The sequence below is a fragment of the Bison bison genome, unplaced genomic scaffold (genome assembly GCF_000754665.1).
Source record: "Bison bison bison isolate TAMUID 2011002044 unplaced genomic scaffold, Bison_UMD1.0 scf7180017864466, whole genome shotgun sequence".
NCBI classification, from domain to species: domain Eukaryota; kingdom Metazoa; phylum Chordata; class Mammalia; order Artiodactyla; family Bovidae; genus Bison; species Bison bison.
Genome location: NW_011495027.1, coordinates 12,959,864 through 12,981,208, shown reverse-complemented (window position 1 = coordinate 12,981,208; position 21,345 = coordinate 12,959,864). Strand labels below are relative to the sequence as shown.

The 21,345-nt window shown below is 38.4% G+C and overlaps 1 protein-coding gene across 7 annotated transcripts in view; it reads right to left on the bottom strand.

Moving 5' to 3' along the window:
- The window catches only part of LOC105003354 (transmembrane protein 56-like), a 120,181-nt gene that overhangs the window by 9,846 nt on the left and 88,990 nt on the right, over positions 1-21,345 (bottom strand). For all 7 annotated transcript variants that reach the window (XM_010860496.1, XM_010860495.1, XM_010860493.1 and 4 more), the window contains one exon: positions 9,969-10,042. In XM_010860496.1, the coding sequence (XP_010858798.1) occupies positions 9,969-10,042 (74 nt within the window). The remainder of the gene's footprint in view (positions 1-9,968; positions 10,043-21,345) is intronic.

Here is a 21,345-nt window from a genome sequence, read left to right as displayed (position 1 = left end):
CTGAGCAACTTCACTTTCACTTTTCACTTTCATGCATTGGAGAAGGAAATGGCAACCCACTCCAGTGTTCTTGCCTGGAGAATCCCAGGGACGGGGGAGCCTGGCGGGCTGCCGTCTATGGGGTCGCACAGAGTCGGACACGACTGAAGCAACCTACCAGCAAACTAGAAACTGCTCAATCTCAGAAACCAAAAATCAAACTGTTAAAAAAAGACCTTAAAATATTTTACTAAGAAATTAAAATATGAAACAGAAATAATTTGTAGGATAAGAGAGATATTACAATTTATAACTATGTTGGGTGAAAAAAGAAGGAAGTCAAGGCAGCAATTTAGGTGCTGCTGCTGCTAAGTCACTTCAGTCGTGTCCGACTCTGTGCGACCCCATAGACGGAAGCCCACCAGGCTCCCCCGTCCCTGGGATTCTCCAGGCAAGAACACTGGAGTGGGTTGCCATTTCCTTCTCCAATGCATGAAAGTGAAAAGTGAAAAGGAAGTCGCTCAGTCGTGTCCGACTCTTAGCAACCCCATGGACTACAGCCTACCAGGCTCCTCCATCCATGGGATTTTCCAGGCAAGAGTACTGGAGTGGGGTGCCATGCTCAAATTAATAAAATAGTATCACAAATAGGAAAAATGTCACTGTAGCAGTAAAATCAAGATTTTTTGCTCTATCCCAATCTCCTATCTTCCAGCCTTCTCTACTCCAAAGATTTTCCCCATCTGATCCTCAGTCATTCATTTTTGTGACTATATAGCCTCAATTTTAATGAAAAATGCTATACCTTAAATAATCCACCCCCGTATTTAAAAAAAAAATTTTTTTTTAATTTATTTATTTGACTGTACCAGGTCTTAGTTGCAACAGGTGGGACCTTTGATCTTCGTTGAGGCATGCAGGCTCTTAGCTGCAGCATGCAGGATCTCGTTTTCTGACCAGGGATTGAACCCGGGCCCTGTGCATTGGGAATGCAGAGCCTTAACCACTGGATCACCAGGGAAGTCCTAACCCATTCCCTTCTAAGTGTATTCATAATACCTGATATTTCATTTTATCCAATTCCATCTAAATCTCTTCATTGACTTCCACTCCCAAACCTGTCACTATCAGCCTCTGATTCACTTCTTTTCCTACCTACCTCAGTTACCTTCAGGACACACATTGGCATCCTCAGCGCTCTTGCCACTTCATCCATCATACTTACCTGCCTATCATCAACTTCTCATCAAGTCAGCTTTCCTTAAGCAGAAAAGAGAGGGAAGGCAGGTACTACACTCTGCAGTCAGAAAGGCTGGGCTCAAATCTCCTTCTTCCACTTGGCTGCTGTGTTACCTCTGTTACTGACCTATCTGTCTCAGTTTGATCTACAAAGATCATGGTGGATAATGATAGCACTCCACCCCCTTATACAATGAAGTTGTTATAATACACAGTAAGAACTCCCTTGAACTAAAGAGCTCAATCAATAGCTATTATTACTCACCAATATTGACATTAGATAAATAGCACAAATATAGAGAGATCTGAACTGCCCAGTGTATCCTCAGATTTGCTTCATGTTCCTTTTACTTAACTTGACATTCTCCATAGAATTGCCTCCAAACCTCTGTCTCACCAATGAAGTCACTTTCCTTCCTCACTTAACTCTACCTCTCAATCCCAGAGGAACTGGCCTCCTCTGCTCTTAAGATATTAGTCCATCAACCATGGATTCCTCAAACTCTGACCTCAAGACCAAATCTTTTCAGGCACATCTTCCTCTACATTCAGAAGTGGTTTCTCTTGCTATATCCAAGGCCAACTGCTCTGCACCTACACTCTGCAACCTTAGGCCATCAATTATCCCCTTCCTCTTGCTCCATCCAGCTCTCCATCTATAGGTTGATTCCTTCTTTCTTACCAACATGCCCAATTCTTCCTAATCCAAAAATCTCTCCTCCTCTGCTTGATTTCCCTATTAAACTTTTAAAAAGAGACATCAACAGTGTATTCACAGACATTCTTGCTATAACTTCACAACCCAGTACATATGATTGCTGCTGCTGCTGTTGCTAAGTCGCTTCAGTCGTGTCTGACTCTGTGCGACCCCATAGACAGCAGCTCACCAGGCTCCCCTGTCCCTGGGATTCTCCAGGCAATAACACTGGAGTGGGTTGCCATTTCCTTCTCCAATGCGTGAAAGTGAAAAGTGAAAGTGAAATTGCTCAGTGGCGTCCAACTCTTAATGACCCCATGGACTGCATCTACCAGGCTCCTCCATCCATGGGATTTTCCAGGCAAGAGTACTGGAGTGGGGTGCCATTGCCTTCTCCACATATGATTGCGTTCCCCTACAAAGGAATGCAGGGCTCACCAGTGGCAGCTCCATAACAAGACAGTGGATTCATCTCAGCCTTCATCCCAGGTGACCTTTCTGTAGCATATGACACTGTCGATCATCACATTTCCTTTCTCCTCTCCTGGTTTCCATACTATTTCCTCTTCATTCCAGAGCTACAGTTTTTCAGTTTCTATTTCCTCTGCCTTTCCCTCAAGTACACTTCTTCCATATGCTGTACCAAGGCCATTGAATCTATTCCCAGGGGCCTAAAAGGGTTCAGAACAAGTTTCCCAAAATGTGCCACCACTATGGCATGCTGAATATTTTGTGTGTGCGTGTGTGTTAAGTTGCTTCAGTCGTGTCTGACTCTCTATCACCCTATGGCCTGTAGCCCACCAGGCTTCTGTGTCCATGGAATTCTCCAGGCAAAAATAGAGCTGAAAGAAATTAAGACCCAGCAGATTCAAGAAAAACTCCTACCTCTCCCTTAACTACCTGAGAGATTTCAGACAGGTGACCCAGCCACACAGAGAGCTATTACCAAGAGATAACTTTTCATCTGAATGACCTATCTGTATGGCAGGACAAACATCTAATTACCAACTATCTGCTCTCTTATCATCCTGTGAATATCCTCCTCCACAGATGCCTACACCATGCCTTAGTTCAAGACAGCTTTATAAGCCTCTATTGCCAGTTTGAACTTGGATCTCATTGTCCTGTGGCACTCCCATATATATGTACTTAAATCTGCTTTTTCTCCTGTTAATCTGCCTTATGTCAATTTGATTATTAGATCCACTAAAGAACCAAAACTAGTAGAGGAAAACATTTTCCTCCTCAAAGGCTCAAACACCCTGACACAAATCTCTGGTTTCAAGTTCTCTCTTATATTCTACTTGTAGTTCCATATTTCTCAGTTATTGCTGAGCATCCTTACCTGACAAATCACACATTCTCAAATATGCCTCAAACCCAGCACACCTAAAACCAATACCCTACTCTTTGCTTAATCTCCCTTTCCTCCATGACCACTACCACAGAAATCTCCCAATATTAATCAATGGGATCATCATCAACTTAGCCAAGTCAGAAACCTGGAGTCACCCTAGACTGTTCCTAGTCTTGAACCAAGCCCTATTCATCTTATCTCCTAAGATTCTTCCTAATCCTCTTCCAACTTATTCCATTACACCTGTTGCCATTATAATTTTTGTCATTGGTGTCTCTTACCTAGATGAATGCAATAACCCAACTGGTCTCCTGTAACCCTATATTTCTAGCCTTTTCTCTTTGATCTCATAACTCCTAGATTGTATTTAGCCTAGACTGTTTCCTATTCTCCAGCACTTTACACATTTTCCAAATTTTTGGTTGTCTGGAAAGGTGATTATCTACAAATCTGGACTTTAAGAACATGTGCTTTGGCTTTACTGTACAATCATCGCATTTACCTTCAGCCAGTTTCTCCATGTGACTGGTGCCTGATCTTTAAGCCAGTCTCTTTCACAGGAAAGAACTCATGTATTAATTTTTAGGATAAAATAATATTTATATAATTGTTTTTCTCTTCCTCACGTCAGAAGAACCCCTTATGTTTTTGGAATGTACTTCTTTTTACCTAAGTAGAACACTCCTTCATTCCAACATATATAGGCTAAACAGTTTTTGAATATATGTATTGATGTTGAGAGGGAGAGGAACAGGAGGAAGCAGAAGATATGCTTGGGGGAAGGAAGGAGAGTGGGAACACACTGTCTTTCCCCACCAGCCACAGCTATTACTCAGATGGGTATAGGAGAAAAGATGATAGACTGTATGTGCTTGTAACCCTCCCCAACTCCATATAGAAAAATCTATCTTTGACCATTTAGCACTTCCTCCTCCCTCTGTTCTTCTAAATGCACATGGACTTTTCAAGTTTCCTAGGAATGAATTGTGCACTGTGTGGTACTAAGCACACTCAGTGTAAAAACAAGGTATTAGTGGGTATAATTCACATTTGGAAAGATGAGCCAGAACTACTTTCAGATAGACAAAGAAAGGAAAAAAGAGGATGGGAACCAAGAATCTATCCACCAACAAGGTACTGGTTTGGTGAATTTTAGGAGTTGAGAGTCACAAGTGTGAGCTCTGGGAAACCTACAGGGTCCCAGAGATATTTTAAGTTCAGGAGGAATGAAGAGAACAAAAATATCACAAACCAAAGGAAAAAAACTATGGAAAATGTCATTATAATCTCCTTGCTGCTCCACTATACCATTTCTAGCTCATATTCCAATCCCATTTCTCAGTTCTTAATTTCTTCAAGACTCAAAGATTTTAAATAAAGGTAGAGCATAGCTTTTTACTATAAAATTAAAGAATAAGTTATATTATCTCTAATATTATGATTTCTCAAAAAGAGTTTCAAACAAAAACATTAAAGTTCCTTTAAGTGTCAAAGATAAGTTCCTCCTGCTTTAAAATCTCAAATCCGAATCACTGTCAAGATACAGATATTGCTAAAGCTAAACTGATCACCTCTTGGGAACCATTAATTCAAAAAGCAATTAAATGGCTACTAAGTACCAGACAACAGGAGGACACTGGACGATGCAAAATTCAACAAAGTTTGGCTGTTGACCTAACAAAACACAGAGATAAGTAAAAAGAAAAAGTTTACTTTACAATAATTAATCATAATGCTATAACTGTGTGTTGCTATTGTGCCACACAAGTAAGGGACACACAACCCAGCCTGGAAGACATGGGGTTTCTTGTTGTGCTCAGTACAACAACTCTTGGGCTGACTTGTAAAGAAAAAGCAAGGATCCAGGAGACCTTTCCAGCATAGGGACAGTGGGGCAAAAGAAGAATTTGAGGGGAATACGGCATAAAGAAAGAAGACAGCTCTACCTGCAGAGCTTTCTATGTCACATTACAGAGCTCAGAGTTTATCCTGGAAGCAGAGGAATCACTCAGAGGATCTAACCAGGGGGGCGGTACGTGCTCATTTTCGTGTGGAGATCACCGTGGAAGGTAATAATACAGCAGAGAAGGAAAGGGGAACAGGACTAGAGACAGGCAGACTGCCTAGAGCAGAAATCAGTAAACTTCTTCCCTAAAAAGCCAGAGAGTGAACACAAAGCAAGGGGCTCTGGAAGCCATACCATATCTGTTACAACTAATCAACTTGGCCGCTGTCATGGGAAAGCAGCCATGGTAAACAAACACACTAGGCTGGGCCCCAGTAAAGCTTTATTTGTAGAAACAGGCAGCAGGTTTGGCCTTCAAGTCTTAGTTTGCCGACTCCAGTCTAAAAGAGCACTGTTCAAAGGAACTTTCTGCAGTAATGAAATGGTCCACAGATGTTCTACTCATTTCTGTAGACACACAGGGCTATGACACACTGGAAATCTTACAAGTCATGCTAAAGAACTGAATTTTTAATTTCATTTCAATTAAATATAAATAGTCACATGTGTGGCTTGTGGCTCCTCTACTGGACAGTACAGGTATACCAGCTAGTTCAGGAGCCCAGACAAGAGATGATGAGCTAGGGCACTGACAGCAGAGATGGAGAGGAGGTGGCCAAGGCAAGAACCATTTAGGAGGTGATGTGGCAGGGCCTGGGATGTACCAAATACAGGTGAGGGAGAAACAGTCAAAGAGGATTCCCACATGCTGAGCAGAGATAACGGAGAGAATGGCCAGGTCACAAGCTGAACAGGAGCATGTAAGAGAACACAGAGGGAAATGTGTTGTATTCTATTTCAGACGTGTGGATTCTGATGTGCCACCTGGGAGAAGAAAACACTTGACTACAATGAAAAGAAGTAAGCAATATTAAATATGCTTTTTTATAGATAAAGCAACTGCAGTACAGGAACATTACATAACTTGGCCAAGGTCAGAGCAAGTAAGTGGCAAGGTTAAATTGCAACTTGAGTTTCTATGATTCTAAAATTCTGACATAGTTCATTACGCCACACTGAGCAAATGGGTAATAGCTGAAACCTTGAAAGCACAATTCACTCAGGGGAAAGCACAAAGAAGGTCAGTGGGCCCAGAGGAACACTGGCATTTAAGGAACTATTACATAAAAGACTGAGACAGGATGGCCAGACCACTGCAAGAACCAGTGCGGTGTCATGAAAGAGAAGGGGAGCTGTGGCATTAGAAGGAGACGGCCAACAGTATCAAGTCCACAGGGAGATGCAATGAGACAGGCACCAAACAGTGTTCACTGGATTTCGCACATGCAAGTCATTGGTACCTCTAAGGAAATCATTCTAGCAAAATGACAGAAGAGGAAGCCTAGTTTTAATGCATTAAAGAACAAAAAAGATACAACCAAGTAGAGAAGGCAAACATAAACTACGCACTTCCAGTGTTGACTAGATTTCAGCATATTGAATCTACACTACATTTAGCACTTGTTGCATATGTAGTGAATGAAAAGCACTAGGTCAGGTGCTTTACACATGTAAGTAAATATACAACCAAACATACAACCACAAAGAATCTTCACAATAAACTGTAAGGCCGATAGGGATCATTATCCCCGTTTTATAGGTAAAAAGCAAAAACAAAAACAACAGAGGCCCAGAAAGATGAGACAATTTTCCACTCACATACAGTGGGAAGCGGGGCAGCTTGGATTTGAATCCAGGTCTCCTGCCTTCAAAGAACATGTTCTTTGCTCTCTATACTTTCACGTCATCAGAGTCTTTAAAAATTGCAGAAGAACTCTTATTTTAAAATTTTCAAATGGCCAAGGCTAAAGAACTTAGTGTCTTCTTGAAGAAATAAAAATTAAAACATACGAAACACTGACAAACAAAATAAGATAGTACATAACTATCTGGGAAAGAAAAGTTTAAGCAGCAGATATGTAATCTAATTTCTTCTGTTTGGGTGTGGAAGGACCATCGTTCCCACCTTTGGCAAAAAAAACAAGTGATGAGGCTAACTGCTTGGTAAGCATAATGATGGTATTTGCAGCAGAAGAGTCTTCATGCTTGGAATGCTTTTAGGATACACGTAGTCTACAGTTGCTTATAATAAATGAACCTAGAGTGTACAGATATATGGGGTCTGACCTCCCTGGGGAAGGTTACATAATCTATATAACTATTTGAATATTAAATGGAGATATTTCATAACCAAGACAGCTACTTTATGTCAGCAATATGAACCATACATATCACTTAGAGACCTCATAGGTAACCTCATTCCAGAACGTGCCCAATGCAAAAAAAAACTTAGGGAGCCTTGCTGATGGTCCTGAACATCATCATGCTTTGCCAGTGTCTCATGATTACTTGTATCCTTGGGATTATTAGTAAGGCTTGATACAGGGTAAGCTCCCTAATGCACATGAGTCTGATTTGACTCTCAATTCTCTGAGGTATCTCTGCACTAAGATACAAAAAGCTACATGTAATCGTGGGAGCTTTCCCTGGGTTTGGGACTTTGACCTAAAACTTGAAAGATAGGCAAATTTTTCAAAGACGGAGGGAAAATGGAGGATATGAATAAAGGAGGAAATGTGAGAAAAATCCACAGGTGCATGAGACAGTTTAAAGGTATAAAACTAACTCTAATGAGTGGTAAGAAATTAGGCTGGAGACATGGAGCACATCACAGAGAGCTTCAAAAGTTCAGAGAAGACTCTAAAGAAGACACAGCATTTAGTAAGAAAGTAAGGCACTGAAAGTGGGACAAGAGAAAGATGACTTGGAGGCACTATGAGGAAAGGACTGGAAAGTGGGTGAATGGAGAGTCAGGAAGTCAGTTAGACCGCTATCAATCACCCACGAGATCCTAAAGGCCCTAAACTAGGACCATGCGTATGGAATGAAAGGAGCAGCTAAACATCACACAGAAAAAATTACAGCAGACCTTGTTAAATGACAAGATAATGGTAAGAAATGATAATAATAAAGCCATTGTCAAAATGAGAGGTAGGGAGACAACTACCTCCCTCCAGGAGGTGGAGCTTAATTTCTCCCCAGAATGGGTTACATACTTCGTGCCTTGCTTTCAAAGAAGAGAATAAGGAAAAGGAAAAACTTCACAGCAGAGAAACTTGTCAAACACCACCTCAACCACACGGTGGACATTCACACCCCCAGTGATGTCACATGGATATCATACAGCTCCTGATATGTGACAAGGGCAGTTCAGTTCAGTCACTCAGTCGTGTCTGACTCCTTGAAGCCCCATGGACTGCAGCACGCCAGGCTTCCCTGTCCATCACCAACTCCCCAAGCTTGCTCAAACTCATGTCCATCGAGTCAGTGATGCCATCCAACCATCTCATCCTGTCATCCCCTTCTCCTGCCCTCAATCTTTCCCAGCATCAGGGTCTTTTCAAATGAGTCGGTTCTTCGCCTCAGGTAGCTAAAGTATCGGCATTTCAGCTTCAGCATCAGTCCTTCCAATGAGTATTAAGGACTGATCTCCTTTAGGATGGACTGGTTGGATCACCTTGCAGTCCAAAGGACTTTCAAGAGTCTTCTCCAACACTACAGTTCAAAAGCATCAATTCTTCGGCATGCAGATTTCTTTATAGTCCAACTGTTACATCCACACATGACTACTGGAAAAACCATAGCCTTGACTAGATGGACCTTTGTTGGCAAAGTAATGTCTCTGCTTTTTAATATGCTGTCAAGGTTTGTCATACCTTTTCTTCCAAGGAGTAAGTGTCTTTTAATTTCATGGCTACAGTCACCATCTGCAGTGATTTTGGAGTCCCCCAAAATATAGTCTGTCACTGTTTTCATTGTTTTCCCATCTATTTGCTATGAAGTGATGGGACTGGATGCCATGATCTTCATTTTTTAAATGCTGAGTTTTAAGCCAGCTAGTTTTAAGCCAGCTTTTAAGTGACAAGAAGGGCACTTCACCTCTATAGGACTCCTTTCAAAAACCTATAACCTTTGCCTAGTCATGAGAAAAACAGGTAAATCTAGACTGCAGGATTCTACAAAATAACTGGAGAGTATCCTTTAACAATGTTAAGGTCATGAAAAACAAGGAAAGACTAAGAATCTGTTACAGACCAGGGTAGATCAGGGAGGAAGACTGACAACTAAATGCAACGTGGCAGCCTGGATTGAATCACAGAACAAAAGGAAGACACTAATAGAAAAACTCGGGGAATCCAACAGTCTGGAGTTTACTTAGTAATAATGAGTCAATGCTGGCTTAGTTTTGACAAATGTTCCATGTAAGATAATAATGTAAGATATTAACAAAAGGGGAAACTAGGTGAAGGGTATGTGGGAGTTTTTGTGTAATTTTTGTGACTTTTCTGTAAATCTAAAATTAAAAGATTCTTTTAAAAGAGGGACAACATAATGTTGGTATCAAAATTTGGGAACAGGAGGAAGTTGGTATCAGGGATATTAACTGGACCCAACATAAATCCAGTAAAACAAAGTATTGTTATACCACAAAGGGAGCTGGGTTCAAGAGCCAGGGTCACCACCAATCTTGGCTTAGTTTCCTTCACCTTTCCAAGGCTCAATTTCCTCATTTGTACAATGGTGATAATTCATATCACATATTCTCATTTTTATAGCTAGGATCTTGAGGAAAACATTTCCCTAAACTAAACAACCCAAGTATAAAATAATTAATGATATCAGTAACCTACCGCTGATTCACAAAAGGGCTGGAAAGTTCTGCAAGCAGGCGGAAATTCCCAATATACACCAGCACACCATCATTCTGGGTGATAAATATAAAACATCATGTCAGGGTTAACATTCTTATCAAAATCTCCAATCATTGAAGAGACATTCAACAGCTTCTTGGCATAAAACAATGATCAATATAAACACAAACCAAGTCTGCTAAAGTGATCTTCTTTATGAAAACTTAGAAATGTCATTAGAATTCTACAGTATTTTTTAAAGACAACATATTGCACACTTATGTTCATTTATGTACATAATGTTCACTCAGACAGATTTCAAGCAGTAGTCTCATGCTGAACTAATGAATTCTGCAAATGGCCATGAGTAACAGCGTTCTCAAATTACCATAGAAATAATGATCATGGTAGTGTGAATTTCAAAAGTTGAGTAATTTTATAGCTATTAAATATCTAATAGGAATGTAGTTTAAATCCATCAGACACACCTTAAAAATTTCCAGAGTGTGCTTCACTTCCTAAATAACAATAAAAGCCTATGAGCAGACACACACTTGCCAAATGTAACAACACATGTTAAACCTTATCTATCATATTTGACCTGAAAAATATATTTGTCAATCAGAAGATCCTATAGCTAAAACACATACTTTGGGGACCTTTCTGAATTTAGAAACATAATGCTTAGTACATTTCACTAATTTAATAACAAGAAAAGTATAATACTGTTAATAACCATTAGAAATAAAACCAAAAGTATACATTCCAAAAATGTTATGTAATTTTAAAAGTGTTACTAGGTTAATGGAATCATTATAGCACTTCCAATTAAATCAGAATTATGATTATAGACCAAAAGAAATAGTTCCACCTGCCCTCAAAATGTTCCCAGATGGTGCTAGTGGTAAAGAACCTGCCTGTCAATGCAGGAGACATAAGGGACATGGGTTTATTTCAAAGTTGGGAAGATGCCCTGGAGGAGGGCATGGCAACCCACTCCATTATTCTTGCCTGGAGAATCCCATGGACAGAGGAACCTGGAAGGCTGGAGTCCATAGGCTTGCAAAAGAGTCAGACACGACTGAAATGACTTAGCATGCATGCCCTCAAAATATGAGATATACAACTTCAGAAACATTTTTCCCACTGTTTATAGCACACTGCCTTCCAAATGGGAACAATATAAAGCAATATTTTAGAAAATGATAATGAATGGGACTTTTTATTTGAAGAGTCTCAGTTCTTCTCTATGTAAGTTATTTTAGGGGTTATACATTGAGAGCTGGGTTGCAAGAATTAGTTTTTCCAAGATAAATCTAAAACTAAAATTTTTCATCATCTCAAACTCGCTGTCCTTAGTGAAACTGAAATGGGTTATGAGGAAGAAGAAAGGACAACAGAGAGATGAAGACAATAGCCAAGATGAGTCTGTGCATGTGGAGGGTAATGGGGAAGATGATCGTCAACATTTTAGAGGCGACTGGACACAGCCACAGCGGTTCAAAAACACATGACAATCCATGGGAAATAACTATCCACATGTGTTGTTACGTTAACACAGAAATATGTGTGAATTTGAGATTCTATATTATTCTGCACTATTTACTTTTCTGTTACAGTAAATGCTTTTATTTAAATAATAGAACTAGTTAATATCAGTAACTAGTAATTAATAGTGGGGCTAATCAAACAAATCAAATTGTGGAAAAATATATTTTTATAATGTTTCTGATCTTTTGTTTCTCTTTGATATTGAAATTTAGTAGATTATATAATGTTTTCAGAAGCATAAATGTAAGACTTTTTAAAAGAAGAATGCAAATACAATAGGACTAAACAGTTGTTACCCATATTTAATAAAAAAAATTATATCTTTTTATCCATGACATAGTAGGATATTTTCACTCTTTATCTCCTTTTCCAATAGTACCTTTCTGAAATGTCTGCAGCCTTTAGGATATCCTCATCTTTTGCAGGATTAAAACAACTACAGTTAAATACAAAATTTACTTTGACTTCTAACTGTGCTCTTAGAGGTCCACATTACTGGTATCAGTCAAATATGATGATCTCAAGCTAAATATTTTCTCAATAAAGTTGTTTAAGCATAAAATATATAAAAATGTACTTATTAGCAATAGCAGGCTTTTAGAGTTATAAGAATTCAGTTTCCAGCTCTCTAACAATATCCATTCACTTTGTAGCTACAGGCTTGTTCTGGTAGACCAGCAGTTTGCAAGATCATTTGTATGCATAAATTCATCATATATGCCATCTATTTCTAAAATGTCTAAAACACATATCATTTTAAGATACCCTAGAGCATACTCAATGAATTCCAGTAAGTTATAGTTTTAGTATAAAAAAATTCTATTTAATGAAGCTACTCTTCTCTGGTAACATTTTTGAGTTCTGAGGCAGTCTTATTTCCAAAAACCTGAGCCAGTATTTCACTCCATAAGTTTTCTCATTTTGTTGTATGCAATTTCACAATCTGCACATAATATCAAACGATGCAGGGACTGATAGTTCACCATTTTCTAGCTCCTTATGGCCTCTTCAACTATCATCATTTTGGAGAACCAGTACATAAATATCCGTTTCACTGCAACATTTTTATGCATTCTCATCCTCAATCTATTTCCAAACTAAAGGACATTCCTCTTGCCTCACACTCTGAACATATGCTTGCAGAGCAGGCCAACATTTGCTGGCAGCAGTCATAGCTACTTGTAGGCTCTTGTCCACAAAGGTTATCTCCTTCCATCTCCATAAAGTCAAATATCTCATTAAGTGTTTCTTCAGGTTTTGAGTAAATGAAAGATGAACAAGAACTTTCATTATGAAAGCTTCAGTGTCACAGGTAAGCAAATCACGTTCCTCTAACAGGATTGTATACAAGATGTAGAAGACATCTAGCAGGAAATATCTTTTCACTTTCCTTGGTAAGAAGTTTATAGACTGAATGAAATTTGCCAAAGTTGACAATAGTACTGTCTGCTATAAAATGTAGATAGATGAGCAAAATCTAACTTGTTTTTATATATCAACAATTTTCATGTTTTATGTGGTTTCTTTATAATCTTCACAGAAATCAAAAATTCAGTTTGAAAATCCATTTTTCAAATCAAAATACCAAAGATGGAGGGGGACACCTTTTTGTTGCTGTGATTCAATAAATCATTTGATATACTGCAGAAAGAATGATCATTGGTAAGATGTGACAAATCAGCTCTTATAAGAAGCCATCACATCTGTTACCAAAATTTCCCCCTTCTTTCACCTACAGAATATTTTAGTTGCACCTTCTGAATCAGGAAATCCAGCTTTACTCAGTTTCACAGAGCAATCAAGGGGATAAAATGTGTATATTCATGTGGAATATCCAAGCTAAGTCAATGCCTGCTATTTTCATTTGAGCATTGGTGTCTTTTTGCAAGATGAGAAAAGCACAGATTAAGATGTACCTGCCTGTATTATTCCAGACCTGCGAGATTTGGTCTCTTCAGGTGCTTTTACATCCTCTTCTCCAGCAGGCCTGTGTTGGTGGCTAGGGCTGCCATAGCTAAGTACTGCAAACTGAATGCCTTAAACAACAAAAATGTATTATCTTATAGTTCTAGAGGCCAGAAGTCCAAGACCAAGGATCAACAGGGCCATGCTCCTTCTGAATGTTTTAGGGAAGAAGTTATTTTAGACCTTTCTCCTAGATTCTAACCGTTCCTTGGTTTCTGGCAGCTCAGCTCCAATCTTCATATGACGTTTTCCTTGTGTGCATGTTGGTGACCAAATCCCCTTTTCATGAGGACACCAATCATATTGGATTAAGGACCAATACTACTCAAGTTTGCCTGATTTTCACTTAACTAATTATCTCTGTAATGACCCTATTTCCAAATTAGGTCATATTCTGAAGTACTGGGGATTAGAATTTAAACATATACATTTGAGGTGAGGGTGGGGCAGGGGACACAATTCAACTCAAAATTCTTTTACGCATATTGTGCAGTATGTTCTGCCTTGGTTATCCAACTTCCTAATTGTTTTTCTATCCATCTATGATAACATATCACTATACACAATAATATATACTATATATATTTCCATATATAAAAACTACTATAACCTTCTTTCTTGGTCATGCTTGTGGCAGTTTGGTGGTATCATAACTGTTGTCATTTTCATTATCTACTCTTAGAAAAAACGGTCACAATATGTACCGTGCTAATAAATTCAGCTAACACTGTTTCAAAAAAATACAGCATTAATCCAATGGGCAAAGTCAAGGATGACTGTTATGGTTCATGATTACAACACACTTAAGTTGCATCATTCAGAGTGATGTGACAACAAATGAACCGTTATTGAGAACTGCAAATCATGGTTGCCATGATTTTTTTGCATCACAGGGAGGGGTTTCATGAGATGTAGGATTTTTGATGGTAAAATGGTAAAACCAGGATAGACATAGGCAGGCCACTCCTAACTTTATTTTATTATGAATTTTATTATAATGAATTCCAAATGGCAGGTGAATGTTTTCATTTTAATATGTAATAGGAATCACATTCCCAGCTAGGAAATGTGGAAATGAATAAAGAACAAGCATCTTGCCTCTCTTAAGTCATCCAGCAGGAAAAAAAAAAAAAAAGCACTTTAAAGAGAAAAGGAGAAAAAATGTCACTCATATTCCAGGTTCCTGGATAGTTTGTGGGCTTATTTTTAGTTTGAGTGATTTGTTTCAAGTTTAGGTGAGTTTTTTCAAAAGAAGTGGTCAGAATAGTTAAATTAAGAAAAGGTCAGAAAAATAAGAAATTGTATTCAATGACAAACCATTCAAATAAAATTCTGAAGTTGAAATGCTCTTCTTTTCTCTCCTTCCATAGTTGAATTCTGTAGTGAATAGGTTAAGGGAGAAAAGCCTTGCAAATAGTATAAAGCTACAAACAATATGACTGGGGCCACAGAGGACAGAAAATGAAATGAAAAAAGTTATTTTAGTAAGATTGTTACTTGAACCAGATGTAAAAATCTTGGAAATATTTTTACTAGTATAATCTTTCATTATAATAGATTCAGATATATAATAAACATTTCCTACTTTTCTTAAAGATAAATTCTCTCATTCGTAACATTGCCTTTCCCTCCTCAGTTAAAGGCAGCTCCTCATTCAATCCATTATTCTTAATGATTTTCTTCTTCTTTGATTAGTTTTTTTAAGTCTATGCTATTCTAGAAAAGTGTATCCAATGTTTAGAGAATATGATAGTCCATACTGCTGTACTGTGAGTTAATGCGCTCCTACGGTCAGTCAAAATCCTTGCTTAATTACTCACTGTGTCTTTCAAATAAACAGTTTTTCCAAAGATGAGATCCAATTCTAAAATTTATTTTTGTTTAATTTGAATTTTATGCAACTTCAAAAATATTTAAAAGACACCTCATAGTCATGTAAAATACTGAAATGATAATAGTAGCAATACCCTTAATCTTAAACCTTAAAAGAGAATTCTATGAATTACTCTCTAGTTAACTTTTTAAAAACAAAAAAATACGTTCATGACATATACTATGTCTAAGACTTTTTTGAGAGTTTAAAAGATTACTTCTTCCAACTCCTTTCGATTTGGAACAGAATTAAAAATACCTATTAATCAAATATCAAATATCAGGTTAAACCTGACTTTATGATATTCTTTAAGTATTAAAAGTTACTAGTAAAAATAGTATTTTTGGTACATTGTTTTTATCTAAATATGGCCAAAATACAAATTTTTCACATTTCGAAAAATTTCCTCTAGATTTTCTTTGAAAAAAATGGGCATAACATCCTGACCTTTCTCTTAACTTCTCTTACCTCTTTCTAAAGAGAATCAGTTAGTTGTAAGCCAAAGATTCTCAAAATGTGGTTCCCAGACTAGCAGCATTAGCATTTCCCAGGAACTTGCTAAATTTGCATATTTTATTCTTGGACCCCATCCCAGACCTACTGAATCAGTAGCCCTGGGGGTGACACCAATTATCTAGTTTTAACAGGTCCTCTAGTTGATTCCCATATACACTAGTGTTAAAGAGCTACTGTCCTACCTAGAGATTGAAGTCCTAAGGAAACTAGCTCCCTACTTCTCTGAAATCATAATTAGGGAAGATTTACAAAAGCCCTCATCAAAACCTGCAACTATTATCTAGGTGGACCTGATACATTCCACTAGAAAAGTTTCTTCTGACCCCTTCCTGTCTGTTATTGTACTTAGCCTCCTGCAAATACCTACATCCCCTGTTTCTCATTTACTGTTCTATCTATAAAGCTTAGTGCAGCGCCTGGCTTTGTTTCCTGAGTTGAGCCTCGCCTGCTAACCAGTGTAAAGGAGAATCACCTCCAAAATCAAAATCCTAAAAGAGTCCTTCGGACCTATTTCTGAGCGGGTCACTGCACCCTGATGAGAACATTAGTATTCCACCCGAAAATGAAAACAGAAAAATATCTCAATTTCAATTTCTTTAAAGAGATCGGTAGAGCAGCATTAGAGGTTATCATAAACTTGCTACGAGCAAAAAAAGATAGATGATTAATCTCCAAACCTTGATACATTCAGGGTAGTGAAGGCAAGACAGGAAAAGTGGGCAGGCAACTAAAAGAGGTAGGGGAACTTGAGACCTATGTAATAGCTACCAATCAGAAGGAAAAGAGCTAGAAGCAGGTTCTCAATGAGCACACAAGCAGAGTCCCTCATCATCCCATGACCTCTTGTCTACTGATGAACTTCCCTAACCCCATTTCCAGATCTCTTTGAAATATGAGGAATACTTTGTACCAGAGCTGTTGTTAGGAGTGTATGGCTGTCACTGCCACCACCATGATCTTCATCACTTTATAAAACAGAATGACAGAGTTACAGTTAACTGACAGATGAGAGGTCTCTGGATGCCATGACCTCTTTATCCTAATACTCATGATAGAATTTCCATGAAGACTTACAGGCTAACTGACTGCTTAGAAAGTCTGCAAAACATTATCCTCTTTGGGCAATTCATGATGATTATTAAGCAGTTAAGTTTAAGGAGGCAAGGATAGTTAATGAATGATTATGGGCCTGTGGTCTGAAAACCAAGATTTGAACCGTAGCTCTCCCGGGTGACCTTGGGCAAAGAAGACCAAAACCTCAGTTTCTCCATGTGTAAAACAAGCAGAATACCATCCTTATGACAGAGCTGATATGAGACTAAGACACAATGCATACTAATGGCAAACAGGAAAAATACTAAAACAGAAAAGCACTGCAAAAAAGCACTTTTTTTAAGGTTAAAAGTGAAATAGAACCAGGTACTTTTTCTTACCACAGCTATTAAGAAGATTAAGTTTGAACAAGTCCTGAAAGGATGTATTCTTTCCTGCCTAGGTACAAGCCTTCAACTCTAGTCATTGATCCCTGGATGACTACACAAGACTAAAGGCCATGCCTGAGATGATGACAATGAACAGATGATAGGAAAGACAGATCATCATCACAATTAGGACAAAAATGTAGGTTCACTACTGCTATTTTACTATATATCAATAATCACTCCTCAAAAAGTAGTTAATGTTACTTTCTAATTGCTGCAGAAAAAATATTCATGCTGGAAAAGAAAATAAGTACTTCTAAGGGAAGACTCAGCTGTTTTACTTGCCCAGTAGGTTGTATCAACTTTATACCTCACTTTGCACAACTATACTGCATCCAAGCTGAACTTACTTCTTCATGACAAGTTTATGCTTATGACCGTCAAAATGTGGTGAGATTGAGATGGCCTCTAAAGATTGCCTATTTCAGTTACCCACAGATTTCTTAAATCCCTTCTACAAAAGTTCTTACAGTTTACCCCTTAGCATGGAAAACTCTGTGTTAAGAGGAGTAGCATCTTCTAAAGCTGCTTTCCAAAAGTTCCAGAACTAATCTGTATCCTCTTTGACATCTACCCACTAGTCCTATTCCAGATTCTGGCTATCCAAAATCACTTTTTCACATGAAAGTGAAAGTGTTAGTCACTCAGTTGTGTTCAACTCTTTTGCAAACCCACAGACTACGGCTCACCCAGCTCCTCTGTCCATGGAATTCTCCAGGCAAGAATACTGGAATGGGTTGCCATTCTGTTCTCTAGGGGATCTTCTCAAACCAGGGATTGAGCATGGGTCTCCTGCAATGCAGGCAGATTCTTTACCGCCTGAGCCACTAGGGAAGCCCCTCTTTTCATATTATAACCCTTCAAATATTTAATGACTGTCCAAGTACCTGTCTGTCTTCTTCATAGGTATCAGTTCCACTCTGCACAAAAAATTCTGGCCTATCCTCCTCAGAGTTCCTTAGCCCTATGTACTGCCAGCATTCACAAGACAAAAACAAACAGATGCAACAACAAAACCAACCAATCTCTTGATGAAAAGAACCATTTACACATAACACTCCCTACATGTTAACCAATTCAATCACATACACATATACATCTTTGGAGGACACTGGGTAACCTTTCTAAAGAGAATTTTAGTAGAACAGGTCACTATCCTTAAAAATGTAAATACTATTTGCCCAGGAACCCCACAAAACCAACCTTTGAAATAACTATGTATAGGCACAAATATGAAGACATAAGAATGTTTATGCAAGTTATATACAATAGTAAAACTTAAAAAACACATAAAGATAGAAAACTGATTAAATACGATTATTTATCTATATGCCATCCACAGAGATAATGATGCAACTAGATGGCCTGAAAATAAAAACATTTTCAGAACTTGCTGAAGATTTCAAGAGTATACCTCCTTTACCCCCTTTCTTGGAAAATATTTGAGGATATACTATAGCATGAGTGAATAAACCAAGACAGATATGGGGTAAAGAAGCAGTGGCCTCAAACCAGAAGAGTAATGGCAGGAAGCCTGGGACATTAACAAGCACACCTAGAGGGCAGGAGAATGGAGAGCTCTAGGGGCAGGTATCTGGGGAATTTGACTGAAGAGATGGGACAATTCAAATATATGATAAAGGCATATGTTACAAGGAAAAAAAAAGGCAAATAGTCTAAGCAAAAATTAGACAGGAAAAATAATCCTAGCTGTTCAGGGAACTATTTTAATACAGTTATAAGAAACACTTCATTTTCTCTGTGTAGAATCAACTGAAATGCAATATGATTATAGAATATAAGGCAAATATTGTTAAATCTTAGTGATACAAAAGTTCACATGCAAATGACAGAAACTGGAAGGACAGAAGCATAAACATCTTCACCTTAAAGGATCAAGAGGTGCTACAAACCCAAAATAAAAATGTTTATAAAGTTTTCAAAGAAACTGTGAGAGGAACTCAAATTACTTTAACTACATGGGAAGAAAGAAGGGAAAGGAGATAGAGGTGAGAGAGTTAAATTCTTACCCACCATAGCAAGAAGATAATACATGGTATCTAACACTGACCAATTAAGACGTGGCTTACAGTCACCTAAGTGATCACCATCAATTCTGTCCCTTCCTGCATGTGCACAGTGTTCCTCAGATCATGTGCTTGGGTCTTACTTTCCTCCCCTTGAATCTGGGCTGCCTCAGTGACTCATTTGACCACCGGAACGCGGAGGAAATGAAGTTCTGGTCTTCGGCAGCTAGGTCTCAAAGAGCCATGCAGCTTCCTCCTGGGTCTGTTAGAATATTTGCTCTTAAAATGCTCCCTCTTGGAACACAATAGCCAGGCTGTGAGACGCTCAAGACACATGGAGGGGCCACATACAGGAGCTTGAGGCAAAGAGCCTACTGATGTTCCAGCAGGGAACTAGCATGAACTACCAGCTACTTGAATGAGCCCCTTTCAATCCAGTCAAGCCTTTAGATTATTCAGTCTCAACTGCTACCTAACAGCACCCACATGAGACCTCACGCAAGGACCACCCAGCTTTCTTCCTCCCTTCATTTTTTTTAATATAATTAAAAACTTGTGAGTCAATGGGTTTCACTGGCCTAAGTCAGTATTCTAACTGATGATCAAATTGTCACATTTTTAACCAATGGGATAGCCATTGTGTTAGTTCCGGTGTCCTTCTGAGAAAACCCTATTAGTCTTTGATAGGTTCCTTGCTTTCTGACAGATTACCTTATTTTGTTGTATGCAATGCTTCAATATGTAAAACAAATTTTAAATTTTGGGGTTTGATCCTATTTTTGTAATATATATTCATATACAGAAGAGTATTTTTTAATTATCCATATACACAGATAGGATATATTCCTACATGTAAATGGTGATTAAGCAAATATAAATAGTTATCTCTGGGTTGTGAGATTGAGCATTAGCTTCTCTTTTTGCTTGTCAATATTTCCTAATCCTCAAATAAAAATGAGCAAACAAATTAATTTTTTCAAATAGCTCTGCACCAACATTTCTTATCATAGCTTTTTAAATTATAGTGTTGCCTTAACCACTGTTTACCAAATGTATTCTTTTGTGGTTCTCTTTCTGCACTTCTGAAGTTCTCCTCTGCCTCTTTTAGAGGACTGACTTTCTTTGGGTCCCTGACTGTGATTACCCTGCACCGACAGGACACTTCTTATTTCTAATGGCATATGAGCCCTTTTCCCCTGGAATAACCATGTATCACCACAAACCTGAAATATACAAACACATTTCTGCCCAAACTGGTTCTCCCATTTCCTTTAGGGTCTCCCCCTCTAGTGCCCTGGGTCACTTTGCCCTCTTGTTTCCCTTCTTTCTCTGAAATCTAAATTAGTCACCATGATCTACTGACTACAATGTTGCTTTTAGATTAGTTTCTTCCTCATTATTTCTTCCTGCTTATTTATTATTATGGATATTTCTTCCTGCTTATTTAACTTATATGCAGAGCACATCACGTGAAATGCTGGGCTGGATGAAGTACAAGCTGGAATCTAGATTGCCAGGAGAAATATCAATAACCTCAGATTTGTAGATGATACCACCCTTTGCAGAAAGCAAAAAACTAAACAGCCTCTTGATGAAAGTGAAAGAGAAGAGTGAAAAAGTTGACTTAAAACTCAACATTCAGAAAACCAAGATCATGGCATCCAATCCCATCTCCTCACGGCAAACAGATGGGGAAACAAAGGAAGCAGCGAGAGACTTTATTTTTGGGGGCTCCAAAATCATTGCAGGTAGTGACTGCAGCCATGAAATTAAAAGACACTTGCTCCTTGGAAGAAAAGCTATGACAAACCTAGACAGCATATTAAAAAGCAGAGACATTACTTTGTCAACAAAGTTCTGCCTAGTCAAAGCTATGGTTCTTCCAATAGTCATGTATGGATGTGAGAGTTGGACTGTAAAGAAAGCTGAGTGCCGAAAAATTGATGCTTTTGAACTGCAGTGTT